General features: G+C 39.1%; 2 protein-coding genes across 9 annotated transcripts; one reads left to right on the forward strand and one right to left on the reverse strand.

The window, feature by feature from the left end:
• Positions 1-4584: 4584 nt before the first annotated feature.
• On the reverse strand, positions 4585-5248 carry LOC120112903 (uncharacterized). The gene has a single exon (XM_039133030.3). The coding sequence runs from the start codon at positions 5111-5113 to the stop codon at positions 4784-4786; it is 330 nt and encodes a 109-aa protein (XP_038988958.1). The 5' UTR covers positions 5114-5248; the 3' UTR covers positions 4585-4783.
• Positions 5249-10031: 4783 nt separating this feature from the next.
• On the forward strand, positions 10032-21162 carry LOC103706673 (Duplicated homeodomain-like superfamily protein). 8 transcript variants are annotated; one of them, XM_008790864.6, is made up of 5 exons: positions 10032-10325; positions 10409-10814; positions 10932-11681; positions 13956-15116; positions 17919-21162. In XM_008790864.6, the coding sequence occupies exons 2-5, from the start codon at positions 10634-10636 to the stop codon at positions 20894-20896; spliced, it is 5070 nt and encodes a 1689-aa protein (XP_008789086.4). In that variant the 5' UTR covers positions 10032-10325; positions 10409-10633; the 3' UTR covers positions 20897-21162. The 8 variants fall into 8 exon arrangements, with proteins under 8 accessions (XP_008789086.4, XP_008789087.4, XP_026660305.4 ...); XM_008790865.6 differs by having other exon boundaries at positions 17922-21162; XM_026804504.4 differs by having other exon boundaries at positions 10045-10325; positions 13959-15116.
• Positions 21163-21925: the final 763 nt, after the last annotated feature.

Genomic DNA, 21925 nt, shown 5'->3' on the forward strand with positions numbered 1-21925 from the left:
GTAAGTAGACCGATTGGCAATTAGGTTCAACGAGGACTTCCAGGTTACGTTGAAAGTTAAACGGCTAGATGTTTCCCTCCACTTTACGGAGTTGCGGCTTACGTCGAGGCTCACAAGTTGGCGACGGTGGACCCGCAACGTTCACCGCGCACAATCCTGCAAAATTTTAAGTGGTGCTACTGCTCAAATGGTGGTGAGATGAAGAAATACTTGAAATGATTTAAGAGTTTCATTTTTTTTTTATTTTTTTTTTTTTGTCAAAGAGAACCACCCCAATCAACGTGGTATCCTGTGAAAGAACAGAGAATCAATAGACTATAAATCATACAGTAATAGAGACTCGCTGTGTTATTATTGGTGGAAACGCAGATGGTTGGAAAACCAGAAAGCAATGAGAGGATATTTTACCGGAATACCTTTACAGTAGTATTCCATGTAAAATAGATCAAAGATGACTGGACAATGGGAGAAATATGGCAAAATTATAGAAAAAAAGCAAAGAGCTCGTAGATTAGCTGTGTAGACATATCAAACTATTATCAAAGAAGAGAGAAAGCAGATTTCCATAGAATTACGCATGAAATAGCTTTATGCAAACTCTTTCATGATATCCAGGCAATCCATACTCATAAAAGTTTCATTCTGTGTGAAGATTTTTCTTTTTCAGCTGCAGCCATTTTCTGTTATCTTTATAAGATTTTACAGCTGACTGGCTAGCATGCATGCAACAGTGAATCCAATGATCGATGGCATAAATCCTCCAACATACTCAAAAAAGTTTTTCTGCAGCCCTCAGGGAAAAAAGCAGCAAAGAAAGAAAGGAAACATTAAATCTTAATGATCTTTGGCTACTCAGCTCCTTTTTTTTTTTTTTTTAAGGCAGACCAAAATCACTTCCGAAGTCTCAAGCATAACCACCAAAAGATCTTACCATCAAGCTAGCTGGCAGCTTACAAAAGCCGATAGCCTTATTGCTGGTGATTGGCAGCCAATCTCACCTGGGCTTTCGCTGTATTTGAATCTCAGGAGCCTGTTCCTAAATTTTTAGAGCATAGGGAATGGCCGAACAAAACGGTCTGGATGCCTGAGTTTCTGAGGAAGGTGCGGACTCAAAGAAGGTGCAAGGGCGCTTGAGATAATATGCAGGTCAGGCTTCTATTCAATGAACACATTTATAAAATGAATTCCCTCAAAAAGCATTAATAAAATGAAAGCAAAACTAAAAGTAGGGTAATGCTAGGTGATGTGAACCAAAAAAAGATACCTGGTATGAGAATATAATGGTCAGATTTTCTTTTTATTTCTAGGAGATGTATATTTGATGATATCATCGATTGATTGATAATCCAAGATTTGATGGAAAAAAAATTGGATCCAGTCTAGGATGACAGATTTGGCAGGAACAAAGATTAGGATAATCCTAAGCGATCTGATCCGAACATTTTAATAGGCAAAAGAACAATTTTAACCAGATAGAGAATCAGTGTTTTCGAACATAACTGCTATATAGATAAAAGTAAAATAACAAAACAGAGATCAGACAAAACTCAAATACCAAATGCACAAAGAGGGATCAACGACGAAACGTGGAAAATTAAAGCTACATAGAATGCAAAAGACCACACTGGATAATAGGACTAATTTAAGTTGGGAAAGATACTGCAGACTTACCAGGGGAAAAATTGCAAAACAAAATACTATAGGGGAAAAAAATAAGTTGCCAAGCAAAAGAACTCTCTGCCTCCTCTTCACCCTACTGATCTCAGGTTAAGCATTCATTTCCACATCACACATGGCAAACCTTGCCGACAGAGTCACAGATCTATGGCAATGATCAATAAAATGGACATGGCTCCAATTAATTGTTTTAATATCTCTTTTATTCCAGGCAACAGAAATGACAATTGAATATAAAAGCCCAAGGATCTCACCTTCATCCTCAACAGGAGAAATGATACTCAGGTAAATCTCTAAGGATCTCATCAATAAGAGTAAATAAAAATGTAGATGTGCATGCATGTTTCTGTTTCTGTCTTTTGTGTACATGTCCGAGTCTTATGAGTACAAGCAAACCAGACATTCACATGCACAGTGCAGTTATTCCCACTGCCATCATATGATATATTTTTCTTCTGACAAACTTACAGTATTGTCAAAATCTAGACTTAAATGCTTTGAGGGGGAGTGGAAGGAAGGGGGGTGTGCAAGAAATAATTGATATGATTAAAGAAATGAAAAGCGGCACCAAAAAGAAATTCCAGAACTCCATAAAGGCAATCTGGAAGAACTTGTGATTAGCATTTTCTTTTAATCAAAGATGATAATGGGACAAAAAAAACTGTGACAATCTACATCTTGAACAAAGAACTTATCCATACATAGTTCAAAAATGTCAACAGAGAACTGAATGCAATTTCATCATAACAATTAGGTCTAATTTGCTTTTACGGGTACTCATTTAAAGCATGGAAACTAGCTTGGTCCACGGACATTTTTAGAAAACAATTTTGCATCCATTACCAAATTTCATTCTTATGTCTCCCTAAAGAGATTTTCTTATTGTGTATAGAAAAGCAGAAGCATACGAATGCTATCTCCTGTCCTATTGACTTTCTTATAAAATTTTGGTAAAGCACTTTGCTTTCTTGTTCTTTGTAAACTCTTTCAAGGCCTGGTAATCTAGAACCAATAGGTCTTCTATATATAGATCAATCACTACCAAGAAGCAAACTCCAACAGATGTTAGATGAAACCTTCTATCTGGGATTCTGATCCCCTGCATTGACTTAATAGCTCTAAACCATGTCAAGAACAAGTCTGAGAGGAAAGCATACCATGACAATTAGCAACAATTCTTATCCAATTATACAGGATTAGATGCATAAGTCCTTCTCTTTCCACTTAATGACTTTTGAAAAGCATTCATGACAACTCTAGTCCATTATTCTATAGCCCCCCTCCTCTCTTATCCATGTTAACTTAATCCCTCAGTAGTTGGGGCCAAACCATCAATATATGGATTCCATAACTAAGTTCTCAGCAACTCCGCCCATAAGCCTCCTCCTCCATCATACTCTTTATTCTCCCCAATTTCACAGAACGTCCATCTCAATATTCATAATTCTACCGAATACATTGTGCATGCATTCACACTCTTCTCTGTAACATACTTCAAATTAACATAATAATGGACTACTTGTTTAAAATGATAAACTCTATTTTAAAAGAGAAAAAGAAAAGGGAACAGACAAATCTATATAAGATGGAAAAGAGGGAGCAAAATGCCAATTAGAAAGAGGATAATAAGGCAAGGGCACCTCAGAAGAGGACAAAAGATATTAAACAACAGAAGAGAAAACAAATCAATAAAAAAATTGAGCAAAACAATGCACCAGCAGGTGAGAGGAAGCAGAAAACATTAATATAAACCTGCCGGCAAGAAGATAAAAAGTAAAAAGGGAAAAAATGTGAGGGCCTTGCATGCAAGTAAAATTCTTTTCTTCTCACTTTCCATACATTTAACTGTTTAGGATACGGGAGTGAGTAGTAGGAGATCCACTTGTAGAAACCAATTCTTCACCACAGTAAGTGAAGGAAGAGCCTACAAGCCATAGAATACAGACAATAGATTAGGTCGAATTACATATGATTAGGAAGTAATTCCTATTCCCCTGACTCTACTAGTTGTTGCTTTCAACATAGATACCTCCTATGGTTGTTACATGGGATTATCCTCCTGATATAGGCATTTAGCTAAACTCTTTACTCTTTGATGGGATTCTCAGATCACACTCTTATATCAATAGGTAAACGTGACCTGGCAGTGACAACCTTGCAAGCCTCCCATTTTGGCATGTCCTCGCCCTTGATACTCAAAAGCCATTGCACTCTAAAGATTGGGAAGTTTAATAATCCCATATAATTTCTGCTTTATTCAAATTTATGCAAAAATGCAAGCCTACCACTCTCTGTCGCAAAGCGCATTCGCATCTAAAGCTGATAAGCAATAGGTTAAATATTCAGGACTCCTAATCTGGGAACCATTCACAACAAATACTGCATCAAAATTATTTCATCACTTGCATAGCAACTGCTGTTACTTGACCTATATCTAGTTAATAATTTTTTGGCTTTTGGAGGGGGGAAAAAAATGCAAACTCCCCCAAAGAGAGCAGCAGAATCACGAGAAAGAAAATGATAAAAGGATTTTGGTTCATTAAGATTCGAAGTTATATACAAATCAATGCAGAAATAAAGGAGGTCAAATTAACAGATCCATAATAATAAAAGCCAGCAGATCTGCAAACGGGGATCATGAATGTTGAGATTTATTAAATGCTAGATGATGAAGACTGCAAAATAATGTATTGGTTTATTGCTTCATAGATAAATTAACAAATATGCTCTTCTAATGAATTCATTGCTTATTTTCTATATGCAGAAATATCATCATAACGTTCCCACACATACATCAGCCCGAATTCAGGTATATCTACAGCCTTTGACATTTATCAATCATCATCTCATCCATAAATTGCAAGCAAATCCACCATCCAAGAACGTAAGCCGATCAGCAAAATGATAGACACAAAAAAAAGACAGAATCTTTATCGCATAAAGAAAGATCTAGATCGAACCATGAACTGGAAACGATCTATTCTAGGACAGAAAATTTCAGTCTTGAAGGATCGTCCAAAAGGAAAGCTTGAGCTTGACCTAAAAAGGAAGGAAACGAAAACAAGAAAGCTTAGATCTTTTACAGACAGATCAGGCGGCGGGCGGATCAAGAACCGCCGGTAGCCGTGGATCGATAGCGGTAGAGCTTGCCGAAGACGTGGAGGGCCGTAACGAAGCCGATGAAGCAGAGACTCATCACCAGCACGACCGTGGGCGTCATCTTGAGCCCCGGGGCGTCGTCGGTGTAAAACCTCAGCATGTTGCTCCCTCCGCCGGAGAACCCGCCAGCGGAGGCCCCTCCCCCGCCGCCGCCGCCGGCCCCCAGCCTCCTCCTCCGCATCCCCGCGGCCGCCGCCGCCGACCCCCGCGGCCCCACCGTCACCGGCCGCGCACCCCCCGCGTTCGACGATGCCTGCGACTGCGAACCCCTCGCCATAGTTGAGCTTCTTGGAATGACGGCAGGAAGAGAGAGAAAAAGGAGATGGCTTTGACTTTTGAGAGAGAACGGAAGATGGTTTTGATTTAGCTTTCTTTTACCGCTTCGTTACCATAAGATCCGAACATCTCCCCCTCGCCGGGCGGTCGGAAGAGTCTAGCAAGAAGAGCGTTCTGGTGGTCCGGCGGAGCATGTGAGACAAGGATAAGTACAGTAACGGATGGACCTTCCAGATTTGTAGATGTTTGGAATTTGCCGTTGGATTTTATTTGAACCGGAGGCAGCTTGTTGAACTTGGTGTTATTAATGGACGCGAAGATTGAGATAGCCGCAATCAAAGATGCACGACCCACGGCGACCCACCTGGCAACATCCAATTATAATGGATCATGGAGGCAAATTTAGCTCTATAATTGCAGTTGTAACCGGCTTATATACATATAGAGAGAGATGTATGTATGCATGTATGTATATATATATTGTGTGTGTGTGTGTGTGTGTATATATGGTGTGTATGGGTTCTTTAGACCTCTAATGCTTAAATTCTATCTGAAATATTTTTATTGCGTTGCCATGCCGGCCATTAGTTAAACACTCTTTTTTTGGTGGCCATAGAGATGCAGTTTATTTTGGTGGTTGTTAAAAGTGACTCGCTCGCCCTTTCTATGATTTTACTATGGGTGAGAAGACCTTTTGGACCATCCAACTTACTGTTATTGGTTTCTTTTTGGTTGCAACGTGTACATGACTATGGTATACAACATGTATACAACAAGGTAAATGCTATTGCTATTTGTCTTGCAAATATAAGGTGATAGTAGATATGATAAAAGCACAACTGACGTTCACAGACTCCTAGAAGAGTGCAGTTCATATCAGGCGACGCATGTCTACAAGAAAGCAAACGGTGTTGTTGACTGGGTTGCCTCATATGCGGCGCACCACTCTGGTGGTTTCATCTAGGACAGCTGTGCATTAGTACCTCAACCTCTATGTTGTCTCCTCTTTTCTGATTTTGTTGGCCATACTTACACTTGATTGGTGTGAACCGCTGTTGTACCAAAAAAAAAAAGCACAAGAAGTTGATTGGGCAACTTTTCTTTGATATATTGTGGTTTATGTATCACAAAACTTTAGTTGTACTAGTAGTAAGCAATAGATAAGAGGTGCATAACTTTTTTTCTTAAAGATGACAATCGAGTCGAGTCAAACAATATAAGGGCCAAATCGGGTATATGATAAATTAATAATATATCGATCCGAACTCGATATTTTTATTAAGCATATCAAAAATTCAAACTCGAACCTAATCATTTTAAAAAATAGATAACCCGGTCTGATCTATGGTTGAATCATATAAAACAAGTTAAATAGGTCAACATTGCCGTCCTTTTTTTTTCCAAAAAAGAGGAGTTTTTTTGCAATTAGAGTAGGCGCCATTTACCGCTAGCGTTTTCTAGTACATTAGGAGAAAATGATTATAAATGGATCAAAAGAATGGAAATATTGACTGAGCATAGACTAGAAGAGCATAAATCAAGCTCGAGCACAATATGAGATCAAAGAATATTCCAACAAAGGTTGCCTTCATCATGGTGCTTTCCCATCAAAATATGGCTTTATTGAAGGTAGTACAAAGTGATGTTAGTCGATGATGAAGATATTTTTGATTGAGATGGACCTCTTGACTTTGCATCGAGAGAGGAAGTAGAGTTACTAGCATAAAAAAAGACAAAAGCGGTAACGGGAATTTAAACTCTTCTATTACAAATGCTTTTAATTTCAAGTTGCTAAAGTGACATATAAAATATAGTAGTATTGTTGCATGGAATGTGAAAAAAGCAAATATCATCAATACGCTGATTATGTGACAATACTTGTTAAATCATCTTAAACAATGAAAATAAAAATAAACACATAGCAAATAGTCAAAATTAGGTTACTAAATTAACAATCTATCTCCAGATATCTTCGACTTGACTTGGATACCCTAAATCAACAACTAATTAGATAACAACTATTGAAAATCCATCTTCTCACTTTTCGTTAAGATATTACTTTTAGATGTAAAACCTTAAGCAACTAGTTTTTGTTATATCTTTTAGGACTAAAGAAGACAATTCATCAATCTATATCACCGCCCTCCCGTTTAGAACCATATATTTCCTCGCATACCTCTTAACCATTATCTAGAATGTATATCGCGTACAAATCATGCATCGTTTTGTTGGTAAAAGTGATACAACTAAACATTCAATTTCAAATTAAAGCTAATTCTCATCAACATGCAGTCGACCTCTAATTTCATGATATTTGGAAGCCATGCTTGTTTACTCGAAGAGCGTCTAAAAAGAAAAAGGAAAATTAAAAGTTTCCATGGAGAAAATAAAAATTTTCACCAAAATTGAAAATTTTGTATTTTTCAATTTGTCAACCATCTTCATAATTTGCCATTTCAGTAGTAAAAAAGTTAGAATGTAGAAAATGACATTAATAAGAGCATATGAAAAAAAAAAAATGAGACGGTTAGAAGGATGACAATGATAGATTGGGAAGCATATAAAAAGAAGGGCTTATTGTTGTATACAAAAGATGGAGAACACTCGAAGTTATTTGAAGCCAACTTAATTAAAGCCTTGAAAAGTAGCATAGCAAGTTTCTAGAAACAAATTTAACATATATCTCCCGGATGAGGTAAAAATTTTCTATCATGTAAAAAGTGATCATATAGCTGACATTTAATATTTGTGCATTATTGAGGTCAAGCTCACCATCCAGACATTGATAAATGAATGCCACATTTATATGCAAGTCAACATGATAATGCTCAATTCATGGATATGCATATATCAACATTCGCAAGTTATTTGATTTACTTTCAAATTTATAATTCATCATCAAAATTCTCTTCGAACTCTAATGAGGCTCAAATGAATAAGCTACCTTGATATTTTGAATTTAAAAATCCATTATATTCGGTGAAATGACATGCATGTGCGGGCCACATAAGAGTGTAAAATTTTTAATAGATTTGATCACGACCATACTCACTTTATTGGTAGCACCCTAACAACTCTTTCTCTCTATAAACAAAAAAAATAAATGAAGGTACTTTTATCAAAAATGGTCATATATCCTTTAAATTATAAGAAAAACACAACTAGAAAAAAATATTTCTGATCATCCTAAACTTTCAATCACTTGCAATCCTGGATGAAGAGTGACACTTATGTCGCATATTTCTCATAGGCACGGAGAAGAAATGACGTGTGTTAACAAGTCATGATATTTGGAGAGCAACCTCCAGTAATTAGATACTCTCAACTTACTTACGTCCATAAAAAAACAAGCCACATACAAGCTAGCTAGTTTGGTGCAAGCAAGCTCGCGAGGTCATTTACAGATTGATTCCAACCTCTCGTCTTTTTACCGTGGAGCAAAATATTTACATCGTGAACGAGGGCAAAACCGTCCAAAATGCAAAACCTTTCCAAACCCTAGCGTCGCTTTCCCTTTTTTTGTCTCTCCCCCCGGCGATCGGTGCCATCTGGACCGTCCAAAGCCGCGGCTCTCGCTTTCTCCCTCCCGTTTCCTCTCCCCTTCCCCACCCGAATGGCAGAAAGCCGTCGCTCGCACCACCCCGCCTGTGGTCCCCGCCACGCTTGTCAACGAGACAAAGAATATCTCGCGTCCCTTTAATTTTTATAATTTTAAAGATTTGATTTTCTCGCGCAGCTTTACCTTTTTAATCTCTGACTTTAAAATTCAAAAATCCTAAACATAATATAAAAGAGTTTTTTTTCATAAATACTTTTTTAAATATCAAATTTTGTATAAACATCCACTCAAAAAATTGATATTTGCATGTATATCGTCGTAAAGTACTTATTTTGCTGTTTTACCCTTTTTTATTCTTATTTTTGCATATGTATCCATGGAAGCTAACATAGATAAAAAAATTTAACAATTTTAAATTAAAATAACTAAAATATTTTTAATGAATAGGAATAAAAAAAATATTTATAAAGCGATTGCGATGAAGAGCAAAAGATAATTTCAAAAATTTTATTTTATTTTTAATTAAAATAAATATGATTTTTATTAATGGTGTTAGAAGAATTATGGGTATTTGTGTAAAAATAGTATTTCATAAAGATATAGAAATAAATATAAAATTGAGGAGAATGTTTAGATAAATTTAATTTTTTAAGAAAGTATTTATGAAAAGAAAAAACTGAATATAAAATTATCGAAAGAAGAGTGTTAAACTAGTCACGAGGGTTCCGGAGATGCCCCTGGCCGGACCGGACTTCCCATGCCGCCCTTGTCCCACGCTGTGAGGTACGCGGCCCGCCACGTCAGCCCTAACCCTCCGCCACGCGAGATTACTCGCACGAGCCGGGCTCCTGCCCCCGGGCTCCGTGCGCGGTGCGAGCGCTCGCACGTGTGCGACGCCCCGCGGTCGCACGCGAGGTCGCCGACCCGGATCCGATCCTCTGTCCCCTTGCGGTTGACCGGGCGCCTCCTTGGAAGAATTCCGAAACCTTGCAGCTCCCCCACGCTTCCCGAAAGGTTCCCCCTCCCAGCCATAATTTACGAAACGGCCCCTCCGTGCTCCCTGTCACAATTCGCGCCTCCCTCGGTAACAGCCTCGGAGAAAGTCTCGAAATCCCAGCCGCTAATGTTGAATCGAACGGATGACCCTTTCTCGATCATAGAATCCCTCCATATCTGAAAGATCACGCGGGGATTGGGGGTTCGGATGTAATTCCGGGAAGAGAGGGGGTATATAGGGAAAGAGGGAGGAGTCCGCATGACGCCAGGGGAAGAAAGCGAGAGAGGGGAAACAGGGGACGACGAATAATGGTGGGGGAAGAGGATATTATTTTAATAATAGAAATTTTAGCGGACGTGAGGAGAGATTGAATTCGGGTTTATGGCGCCTGTGCGAAGCGGCATTGAAATCCAGGCTGGGTTGTCTCCTTTATCGGCTCACGTTTTCCGCTTTCGCCGCAGCTCGGCGCATTTCCTTCCACACAGCTAGAGAGAAAGAGAGAGAGACGACGCCTCCGAAGGCCTACTAGCGCCGCGCGACGGGACGGAACGAAAAGGAAAACGGCACGGTCTCCTCCGACGTCGATCGCATCCGTCTCCTCCGGCGGGCTCTTCTCGCCCTCTAAGGCTTCACGAATCCTCTTCCGTTCTTCCAAAGGTAGGAAAAATCGCTTCTTGGCTCCCTTTTCTTGCTCTCTGTTGTTTGATTTTGATCTGGATTCGTTCTTTTTGAGGGTGTAGATCCGGTTTTGCTCCACCGACACGGGAACGAACCCTAGAAAAAATTCTTGTGGATGCCCGTTTTCGGACGGGATTTGGATCTTTGAACCGAAAAAAACCCGAGAAATTTTAGCAGGTAGCTCCGAGGAAGGCCTTTGGATCAAAGAGGGCTTTCTAGGACTGGTGTCCGTAGTTTTTTTCTCGTGGTTTTTGGGGCGTCGATGCCCTTTGTGAGTGGCGTATTTGATGCCTCCGGAACCGGTGCCTTGGGATCGCAAGGACTTCGTGTTCAAGGACAGGAAGCACGAGAGAGGGGCGGGCTCCGATGCGCTAGGCGGCGGCTCCTCGTCCTCTACCACTCGGTGGAGGGAGCCGTACCACGGGCCTCGTGACTTCCCTCGCGCTTCCCCTCGTCGGCCTCCACCAGGTACTGACCCAAAACCGACGCAGATCTGAGAAATCCAGGGTCCCTCATCTCCTTTTTTTTTTCATCTTGTTTTCCTCATGATTATTCTCATTCTTGGTAAAATTTCTTCTTCTAAAGGTCAGTACCGGCAGGGCGGCGGTTACCATCAACTTTATCCCGAGAATCCGGGCGCCCATGGGTGCACCCCTTCTCGCTCAGATAGATTTTGGTTGGAAGATGAGGGCTTCAGGCCTTCTTCTGGAAGATATGGTGGTGGCGGCGGCCGGAGCAGCAGTGGAGGCAGCAGGGAGAGCCGGGGATCTTTCCGGCGGTCCCCTTATTGGGATTCCAGCGACTTCTCTCGGCAGCAGCATCACGACCCCCCTGTGACCGCTCAGAGGTCAGTCGCAGTTCCGATCTCCCCCGCATCTCAACCTCCCTTAAAAGATCAGAATGATAAGACCGGTGGTGCTGTCGATGATGGCTCGGGCACAGGCCACAGATTCGATCGGGACCATTCGTTGGGTGCGATGTCGTGGAAGCCCCTCAAGTGGAGCCGTGCCGGTAGCCTTTCCTCCACGAAGACTGGTAGATCTGAGTCGGAGGAGACCGGTCTTGAGGTGTTGGTTCCTACTGGGAAGGAGACTCCGATCCGATCTCCAGTAACGTCTCCTGTGCCTTCTGATGAGGGTGCTTCTAAAAAGAAGCCGCGTCTTGGGTGGGGCCAGGGGTTGGCAAAGTATGAGAAGCAGAAGGTGGAAGGATCTCTAGATGTTTCTGGGACTGCTGCCAAGGGAGCTCTTAATGAAACAAGCCCGAAAGTTGTGGGTCTTGCTGGATGCCCCTCTCCCGCAACTCCAGGATCAGTTACTTGCAGTTCATCTCCAGGCAAGATGAGGCTCTCCCTTTTTTTTGTATTTTTTTTTCTTGATATGTTAGTTTGTTCCGTAGGTTGCCGATAGATTTTTTTGGGAGTTTTTCTTGGATGCTTGCAAATAGATGTTTCATTTTGTACCCCTTGGTCTTGATTTTTTTGCCATGAATCATTGTTGAAATGCACCATCAACTGGAAAGTTTCAAAATGGTAGATAGTTGATGCAAACCTCTTGATCTTGGTATACATTCCTCATTAGCTTTTTCATCTTTTACATGTGGCTGAAAAAGGTTTAGCATTAAATTTCTTCTATTTTTATGCTGCCCATCTTCAAATGTTGAATGTGATTATTGTGAATCCATTACTATCTGCCTTTGGCTGGTTCATTCTTCTACCATTGGGAAAGTTCGGTAGATATACCCCATTTCTATGGTATTGTGCTTAGTTTGGCTGCTGCTCTTTCGGTATGCCAGACTTGACTCGATTCTGGAGGCAGGTTGACGTTTATTATAACATTTAGTTGAGGGAAAAATATAATTAGTATTTTTGGGCCAAGTGATACATATACACCTGTCTTGTGTATCCAATTCCAGGTTGCTTTCATTTGCTTAGTGATTGGTGGGCATCACCCCCCTACAGTTTCATTTGCCGGTAGTTCTTGTTGGATAGTTGTAAACAATTGGAATGATGGTTTTAAATAATAATGGTATTATAACCATATAACAGCCATTTTCCCCATTATTTTCTGTTATAATGAACTTTTATAATATAAATAATAGCCATTATTTTCACTTGTACTTTCTTTACATTATTTTTTCAACTTTCAAAATTTCCCTTAAAATTACCTCCAAGAACAATGGTACAGCCCCAAAAAATATATCATTTTTTCAACTTTCAAAAGATAAGTTTGTTTTTTTTTTTCCAATTATTGTCTATTGTTTCCTGTTATACACTGTTATAACAGCCATTATTTCAGTGATTATTTTAAAAAAATAACAAGTTGTTTTATGAGTTAAATGATGGCCGCCACAACTGTTATGTCAGTCAATAATGGTTTCGGTGGGTGCCTATCATAGCGAGACCTTGATTGGAATACGAAAACTGTCCTTTTTGCAAGCATGGTGGCTATAACTTGTGGACTTGGAATGTTTTTCCTTTTTGCAAGCATGGTGGCTATAACTTGTAAACTTGGAATTTAGCTTCCTGTCTATAACGAGGTTAATTTTTCCCTTATTTTTAAAGTTTGTATTATGCTGTTTTTTAATTATGATTTTTCTTACTCAAGGCCTTCAGCTTGTGGTGCCTGTGGTACCGGATCCAGTTTAGTCAGCTTGGGACCCAAAAGAAGTCCATGTGAAATTGATGGACAATTTCAGTCAGGTGGTTAATTAATCCAAATTTTTTGTTGTGTGGCTAAGAATATTTTCAAAAACATTATTTTGCAGATTCAGTATTTTAGTTAATTTCTGTGAAAATTCAAAATGTTTTTCACAACCCATAGAATTTTGGCATATCTTGTACTTAGCAATTGGAAGAATTGAAACTGAAACTAAAGTGAGAGTTGGATGTGCTTCTGTATGATGAAAGGCTAAAGCAAGGGATAGTTATAATCAGGTTAGATATCATGATTGCACAACATTACAGTTTTGTGGTGAAGTAATGGTTACATTAAACACAATGATGCCTGCGCAGCCAAACTATTTATGTTGACACTTGCCTTTGATTAACTAATACTTTGGTTATTTGCTGTCAGAGCATCTTATCTTCTATTGTTACAGAATTACACTTTGAGCTTGTTTTTTCAACTCCATTTTGTTTTATTTTTGACTTATAGCATATTTGTCAGATGTTCATCATCCCTTACCTTAGATTAGAAACAGTGAACACGATGTTGTTGATTGTGAACATAACTGATTTTCATCTTCATGATTATCTTAAAGGCTGAATGTTATTTGTTCAATAAATGCCTTCTCCTCAGAACTGTTAGTGCCTGCACCACTCTCTCCATGTTTCTGCTTTAATGTGAGCTGATATTTCTGTTGTATGATATGTTTATAATGCCATATATATATGTATCAACTTTAAAAAGCTGTTATGCAAGTAAAATTTTATGAGCTATATGGTGGTGGGAGTTGAGTTTGGTTAATCTTCATCTCATGCCTGATCTTCTCTGGGTTCTATGGAATTTTAATTTAAATTGATTACATAACTAACTTGAGGCATTCAAATACTTGTTTCTCAGTGGTGATTGAGAATCTAACTTTTTTTTAATTGTTGATATTTTGCAGCAGGCATAGAGGAGAAGCCTTGCAGCAAGGTAGTGAATGGTGATAATGATACAAGTCATTATGGGGTTTCACCTGAGGAATTCTCAAATAAGTTAGGTCATATGGAGGGTAATCCTATTAACATGCTGACAACCCTGCTTGCTGATTTGTGGCAACCTGATGATGCTTTTGCTGGGGATTGCACTTTCTCAAGACAAACTGCTATGAATAAGTTGCTGTTATTAAAAGAAGATATTTCTAAGGAATTGGAGAAAACTGAATGGGAAATTGATTTGTTTGAAAATGAGCTCAAGTCCCTCAATACTGATCCAGAAAATGATCCTCGTCAAAGTTCTGTTACATCGCCAGCTAATATTGCACCAGAACTTTGTATAGCATCATCTAATGTTGCATCAAAAGATTCTAATCCTTCAAAGGATCATGAATTTACTTCCTCAGCAGTAACATTAGTAGAGAATGATGCCCTACCTACCATTGCCTTAAATGAACATGATGCTGAACTTAAAGGTGTAGATGTGGATAGCCTACAGGCTGTGTTATTGAGATTTAACAATTCAGCATCCTCCAGAAAGGGAGTTTGTGATCATGAGACTGAAAAATTGGCTGAATGCTCCAAGATTGTTGAGAATGACAGGTTCAAGGTCCCAGAAATCCAACATTTTGTATTATCAGATGATGTGGAAAGAACTGCAACTGTATGCGATCTTGGAGATGGGAGTCGTGGAGAGGCAGGAAGTAGCAATGATAATGGTAACTCTGAAGCAAGCTTACATGGAAAGACAGACTGTAATTTAATAACCTTAATTATGGCTTCTAACAGGGATGCTGCAAAAAAAGCTTCACAGGTATTTCATAAGGCATGGCCGACTAGTCCACCTCAGTTAGATGTTTGGGGATCAGATAAACTTTTGTCGCACAGGCAAAATGATCACAGAATCAAAGAAAAGCTTGCTATTCACAAGCGCTTGCTGAAATTCAAAGAGCGTGTTCTTACTCTTAAATTCAGGGCGCTCCACCATTTGTGGAAGGAGGATCTGCGATTGCTTTCTATAAGAAAACTTCGTACAAAGTCAAGTAGGCGTTTTGAATTAAGTAGTCGTGCATCACAGGGTGGTTCTCAAAAGCAACGTTGTTCTATCCGATCCCGTTTTGCATTGCCTGGTCAGTCTTCAATTTCACCTCATGCTTTTCAGATATTGAGATCTTTTTCATAAATAAATTTTTGATGCCATGTACTTGTGAACGTAGCATGCTTCTAAAATGGAATTTTTTTTATCACCAAGCATAGCTAAAATAATATGGTAATGAAGTGCTTCTGCACGTGCACAAACATTGCTTTGAAAATATATAATAACAGTTCCAAGCAATAGCATGAGTATAATTTCACTTCCTTATTTGCAATTGCATCCTTGCAATAATGTGCCATTGTTCTTTATTTAAAACCGTTGAAGTACCTTGATGATTGGCTCTTTCATCAGTTTTCACTTGAGCAAGATTTAGAGGTTGTTATATGCTAATTGTTGTTCATTATGTTAGGGTGCGACTATTTATTTTTATGTATCTTACTGTCTATAAATGGATTTTAGGTCTCCAATTGCCATCGTGCAATAGACACTCTCTTGTTATAGCATGTGGTACATCAAGGACATGAGCTAGCTCTTTAGCAAAGCGATTCAGTCATTAAAATTGCTTGAGTGGATAGTTCTTTTTAGTATTTTTTTTTTGTAAATCAAATTTTGATGGTCAAGGATCCTCTTGGAGTATGGCTTTTATCTGATCAGTTGGTTACTGAACTTCCTGATGAGATTTAGAGCTACTGCCTAATTTTGTGGGTTATTATTAAGCGGAAGTTCTTCTATATATAGTCGTCGTTGAAAAAAGGTAATGTTTTAAGTTGCACATGGTATGTAGGCTGTTCAATGAACATCTGAAACTGGATAAGTCTGAAATTTATTTTGCTATACAAAGTAATGAGTAACTGATAGCAATAACATGCTTTTGGTTACCAAGGATCAAAGGAAGTCTTGAGAAGAACTTTATAAGGGTTAGAAAAGAAGAAAATATGTGACTTAAGCTTCTGCGTAAAACACATTAAATTTGAGAATGTATTAAAAACTTGTGCTGATCTCAAGTACTGGAGACGAAGTTTGCATGGAAGTCTGCTTAGTAGAGACCTGTCTTGCATCAAGGCACAAGTTAGAATAACTGGGTATTTTCCAAACATGTGAATAGGCAGATGTTCCTTCGATATTTTTTTTTATGATTTCAAGGTATATATTCATAAATTTTGCTCAAGAATTTTTTTAATCACTAATTGTTATATTGTGGACGCAGACTCTGATCATACATTTACTGCACCAGCAATTTTACATTTTATGATGCAATCGGAAACTTCTCTAAAGTTCATATCACTGCTTTCACATTTCCAGTGTCACGAGTTATAAGTTTTGTAGTCCATAGTGTGTTGCAAAGTTTTGTGAAAGTTGCTGATAAATTACGTTTTAGAAGGAATATACTAGATTAGAAGGAATACACTAGAATTTTTCACATTCCTGTTTATCATTTTGTCAAAAATATTTACTGATAAATTCTTTAAAAAAACCTCCTGATAGGTATTTCCATGGTTGTTTTATTCTTTTAGTTTGTCCCCTCTGATTTTGACAATAGTGTATGGGTGTTGCTCGAATGACTAGCAATCATGCGTTATGAGTGGATAATTTGTTAAGCAATTATATCCTAGAGTGTTATTTTAGTGTGCTTGCGTTATAAAGTGTGCTGTGAAGTAAATTTTTTTTGTGGCATTTGGTCAGTTTTTTGTATATTTTCTAGGTGGACGTTTGCATTCCATATGTTCATTGCTAATGAGTTGATGGTTGTCATTGCATGTGAGAGATCAGAAAATATTAGTGCACAGTGTTTACCTTATTTCTGGACATTGTCTTGTCATAGAGTTTACTTATGTGGGTTGGAGGCTGGCAACCTGACAGGTAAGTTTAGTCACAAGAGAGTTTTATGTTCTAGCTTCTTGCATAAAACACACTTTTGTGCACTATTCTCTGTCTATTTTTATATGCACTGCTATATTTTAATTCCATATAGTTTATAAACTTTTTTACATTAATTAGTGTGTCTGGGCTCTACTTCAGCAGCTGCTGTTTGAAATGATATAGGCCAAATTCTCTCTGCAATGCACTTATGATAGACAGTAAAGATGGATGTGTGAAAAGTTGTATTTTCATTGTTATAGTGTACAAATATGTTTCATGGTTGTTGTGTAAAACTATCTGAGACTGCTGATGACCATATGCAATAGGATGTTCTTATTGCTATTATAATTGTAATGCCCGCCATCGTCAAACTTGGCTTGGGGATAGAGATATCGGCTGAAACTTCAGACATTGCTGTAGACTAAAGCACCTATAAATAAGATGCTGTATATGTAGCTGAAAGTGATAAATAGGCTAGCGCTATACATAAAATATTATACTCCTGAAGTATGATGAGTTTAATGTGGTAAGGTGGAATCTTCATATCAGATAATTATATACTTCTGGAAATTTGGAGACAGCATAAAGTGATGTAAACTACTCATCTTGATCTGCTTTAGGACTTGTGGTCGGTGTTTTTCTTGTCCTCTCTCTAAATTATTTCAAGGATGATTCACATGTACAAGAGTGTTTATGCATTTGCTTAGATTTTCATATTAATGTCTTTGTGGTCACAGTTTTTTTAATAAGTTTCATTGTGTAACAACATTATTTGGTGATTTCTTGATTGTCATGATGTTATCCATGTTGAATTGCTGTGTTGTTTTCGTGCTTTTTGTTGTACGCCATCTCCATATGATTTTACTGAGTGTCGAGATTGTTGTTATGAATTATCTTTTATTTTGTCAAATTCTGCAACACTTTGTTGTTTTATCTTTTCCTGTCATCTGAAGTTTTAATTTTTTTCTCCCTGCAGCAGGTAATTTAACTCTCGTTCCAACCACAGAAATAGTAGAATTTACAAGCAAGTTGCTGTCAGATTCCCAAATCAAGCTTTACAGGAATAATCTGAAGATGCCATCTCTAATTTTGGATGAGAAGGAGAGGAAGCAAACAAAGTTTAAAACACATAATGGATTAATAGAAGATCCAAATTCCTTTGAGAAGGAAAGAGCGATGATAAACCCATGGACGCAAGGAGAAAAAGAAGTCTTCATGGAGATGCTTGCCACATTTGGTAAAGATTTTACAAAGATTTCTTCTTTTCTTAACCACAAAACAACAGCAGACTGCATTGAGTTTTATTACAAGAACCATAAGTCTGAAAGTTTCAGAGAAGTTAAGAAACGGCTAAATCTTAAAAAGCAGTGGCAACGCTTACCCACCAGCAGTTATCTTGGAACATCAGGAAAGAAGTGGAATCGCGAGGTAAATGCTGCTTCGCTAGATATGTTGGGGGCTGCGTCAGTGGTAGCCGCACACAGCAATGGTAATGTAATGAGCCAACAAAGGTATGCTGGACATGGAGCCCATCATGGCTTGAAAGTGTCTTGTGGGAGTTATGGATCATTGGACAAGGTTAGATGTGTTGAAATACCGGGGCATGAGAGAGAAACTGTAGCTGCTGATGTCTTGGCGGGCATATGTGGTGCTCTAGAGGCAATGAGCTCTTGTGTTACCAGTGCTGTTGACCCTGTTGAGAAGATGAACTACATGGCAAAGGAGCGGCCCTTGACTCCAGAAGTTACTCAGAACTTTGATGAGGACGACACTTGTTCGGATGAAGGCTGTGGTGAATTGGACTCAGGTGATTGGACTGATGAGGAGAAGTCCATGTTTATTCGAGCTTTGAGCATGTATGGCAAAGATTTTGCCATGATCTCACGGTGTGTGGGGACAAGATCGAGGGAGCAGTGCAAGATCTTCTTTAGCAAAGCTAGAAAATGCCTTGGTCTGGATGTGATCTATCAAGGAACTGGCAATGGGGGAATGCCAATGAATGATACAAATGGAGGAAGGAGTGATACTGATGATGCTTATGCTGCTGAGATGGATTCAGCAATTTGCAGTACACAGTCTTGTTCCAAAATGGATACTGATGTATCTCAGTCTGTGGCCAACATTAGCAGTGAAGGGTTTGTTCATGCAGCAAGCACCCCCCTGCAGGCTGAAACTGATAAATCAAGTGAACAGGATGTGGTGGGAGGAATAAATTTGGAGGAAGATGAAGGGAAGGTTGATAAGCAGGCATCTGTTCTTCATGATAATAAGCTGGCGAGTGAAGTGGGCAATCCTCAAGCTATGCAGGATGCTGATGCTGCATTAAGATGTAATGCATCTGTACAGCATGAAGCTGTAGTGAGTGTTGATGCAGAAATGAAGATGGAGGGAAGGAGTCCTATTGTTTCACCAGTTGAACCTTTCTTGATGGTATGTATGGAAGTTGAGTCCAAATCACACATTGATGATGTGGTCGAGCAAAAAGACACTGGAGGATCGGCTGATGTGTCGAAAAAGGAAGTGGATGTTTCATTACTGGTGCCTGAGACTGGGTCAAGGAATAGACAGCAGTCGGTAGACTTAGGTGCAACTAACAGTGGCACAATTTGCTCTGTAAGTGATTCCGAGGCAGATGCAAATGCTTTGCACCCAGGAAGTAAAGATGATGTTTGCCCCAGATCGACATTTGCCCCCATCTACCACCATCAGATACAACTGGATTTACTCCCATGTCTACAGAATAAACCTCAGGGCTTCTCATTGAAGCAGGAGAATCCCCATTCTGTACCATTGAACTCATTGTTGCCTGATCCATCTTCTGCTTGCTTTGAGGGCCCCCGTCTTGTAGCTTCCCAGGCTACTTCGAATTTTGAGGAGCAGGGGAACAAGCGACATCAGAATCCTGTAGCCAGAGAGCTGTACCAGGTTGATCAGCCCTTGCATATGATGAGAAATCCATCACTGAATCAGGTCGATCAGCCCTTGCATATTCTCAGAGGTTATCCGCTGCAGGTGTTAAATCCTGTCGAGAAAGAAGCAGATCCTCTGATCGGCGAGAATGCAGTTTTCATGGAAAGCCACCCCAAGAGAAATGGGGTTTCCCAATCGAATCAGTTCTTTACATCAGAGATGTATGGCGACCATTGCAATGGTTCAAACCTTTCCCATTTGACGCCAGGGGTACTATTTCCCCCAAGGAATGAGGCCCAACCAGAAGCTCAGCTAAAACATTGCTCTCAGAATTCTTGCTCTGAGCCTGAGGAGCAGGCACACCCAACTGGGGATGTCAAACTGTTTGGGAAAATTATCTGCCATCCGTCGTCCTCACAAAAATCGAATTCTTCTTCACATGACTGCAACAGCAAGCCCTCCTCGCCGAAAATGAACTGGTCTTCGAATTTGAAATCATCAAATGGTGGAAGAGCTGGTGCACTGTTTGCATCTAGGCCTGGAAGTAGTGGCCACGGGGGTCTGGGGGAACTGCCGCTAAGAAGTTATGGCTTCTGGGATGGGAATAGAATACAGGCTGGGTTCTCATCCTTGCCAGACTCTGCTGTTATGCTGGCAAAATATCAAGGATCACTGGCAGGAATGTCATTTTACTCTGCCAAAGAGAGCGTTCCCAGCCGCAATAGGATTTTGACGGACTATCAGCAGTCTTATATGCAGCACCTGTCATCGGACGAGAAGCGGCTTCAGAGCTTCTGTGAGCTGCAGAAGAGGAATGGGATTGAGACGGTTTCAGGGTTCCAGCAGCAAGGGAGGGTTGCAAGGTTAGGATCCAACATGGTGGGGGGAGGAATACTCGGCGGCGGCAGCGGCGGTGGTGGCGGCGGCAGCGGTGGTGGAGGGGTGTCAGATCCTGTGGCTGCCTTAAAAATGCATTATGCCGCAAGGGCCAAGGTGCTTAGCGGTGAATTAGAGTCATGGAGGGGAGATATTGGTGGGAGATAGTATACGCTTATTTGAATAGGAAAATAGGGGTGGGTGATTGCTGGCAGTAGAAAGGGTCGCCGAGAAAATGGTGGTTTCGGAAGGAGGCGTGGTCTTGACGCCCTACTGTATCATATTTACTTTTTGTAACTTGAATGAAATCAAACAGGGGGGAGTGAATGGCTTTCCTGTTCATATTCTCTAGTCTTTCATGTAGTTGCCTTCCATTCTTTTGACTTCCCTCTGAGTGCCCGGGATTTTAGTTCAGATGGGCCTTTCTTACTTCATCATTTTGTCTTAATATCCTTTATCATTCGTGCCTGTTGTATTGCAGAGTTTGTCCTCCTTTTGCATTTAAACTGTGGTTAACGAATCATTCGTGCGTGCGTATAGGCAATTATCCTTTACGTCCATTTAACAAGCTTTATCAGTCTTCAGTTGTGGTTTATAGAGGATCCTTTACGTCCGCGGTGTTAACAAGCTTCATCAGTCTTCGGTTGTGGTTTATAGCGAGACTGAAAAATCTTTTTCATTGACAAGGAAGGCATGAAATCATGTGAATGGCTTTTTATTAGGGTTGAAATTAGATTAAATGCAGTTCAGATATTAATATATTTATATTAATATTTATTTTATTTGATGAGTACATATATGAAATTGGGTGTTGGTTGGAGGTAAAATTTTATATTTATATTTAATTTAAATAAATAGAGATATAAATTGGATGCCAAAAATATGGATATAAATTTGAATATAAATTGAATAATTAAATTTTATAATTATAAAATTAAAAATATTATTAAGTGGATAATATGGTTGTTTATTTTTTTTTAAAAAAATTATGAGTATTATATAAAATTAAATAAAATTATAAATAGAATTAGATATGGATTGGATAATTGTTTATTCATATTCATATATGTTTTTTTTTTGACTAATACATATGCTTAAATTTTTTTTCATGTTCGGATAGATTTGGATATGAAAATGGTTTTAACTATTTTTATTCTTATTTTTTATCCTTTCTAGTAACTTATTTTGGTAGGTTTT

This window comes from Phoenix dactylifera, chromosome 17 (genome assembly GCF_051530095.1).
Source record: "Phoenix dactylifera cultivar Ajwa chromosome 17, Ajwa_hap1_PhDact_Kaust_v1.1, whole genome shotgun sequence".
In the NCBI taxonomy this organism is placed as follows: domain Eukaryota; kingdom Viridiplantae; phylum Streptophyta; class Magnoliopsida; order Arecales; family Arecaceae; genus Phoenix; species Phoenix dactylifera.

Coding starts and splice junctions, on each gene's coding strand:
- LOC120112903 (XM_039133030.3), bottom strand. CDS start 5,113: ATGGCGAGGGGTTCGCAGTCGCAGGCATCGTCGAACGCGGGGGGTGCG.
- LOC103706673 (XM_008790864.6), top strand. CDS start 10,634: ATGCCTCCGGAACCGGTGCCTTGGGATCGCAAGGACTTCGTGTTCAAG. Junction 10,815..10,931: donor CCCTCGTCGGCCTCCACCAG/GTACTGACCCAA, acceptor CTTCTTCTAAAG/GTCAGTACCGGCAGGGCGGC. Junction 11,682..13,955: donor TACTTGCAGTTCATCTCCAG/GCAAGATGAGGC, acceptor GATATTTTGCAG/CAGGCATAGAGGAGAAGCCT.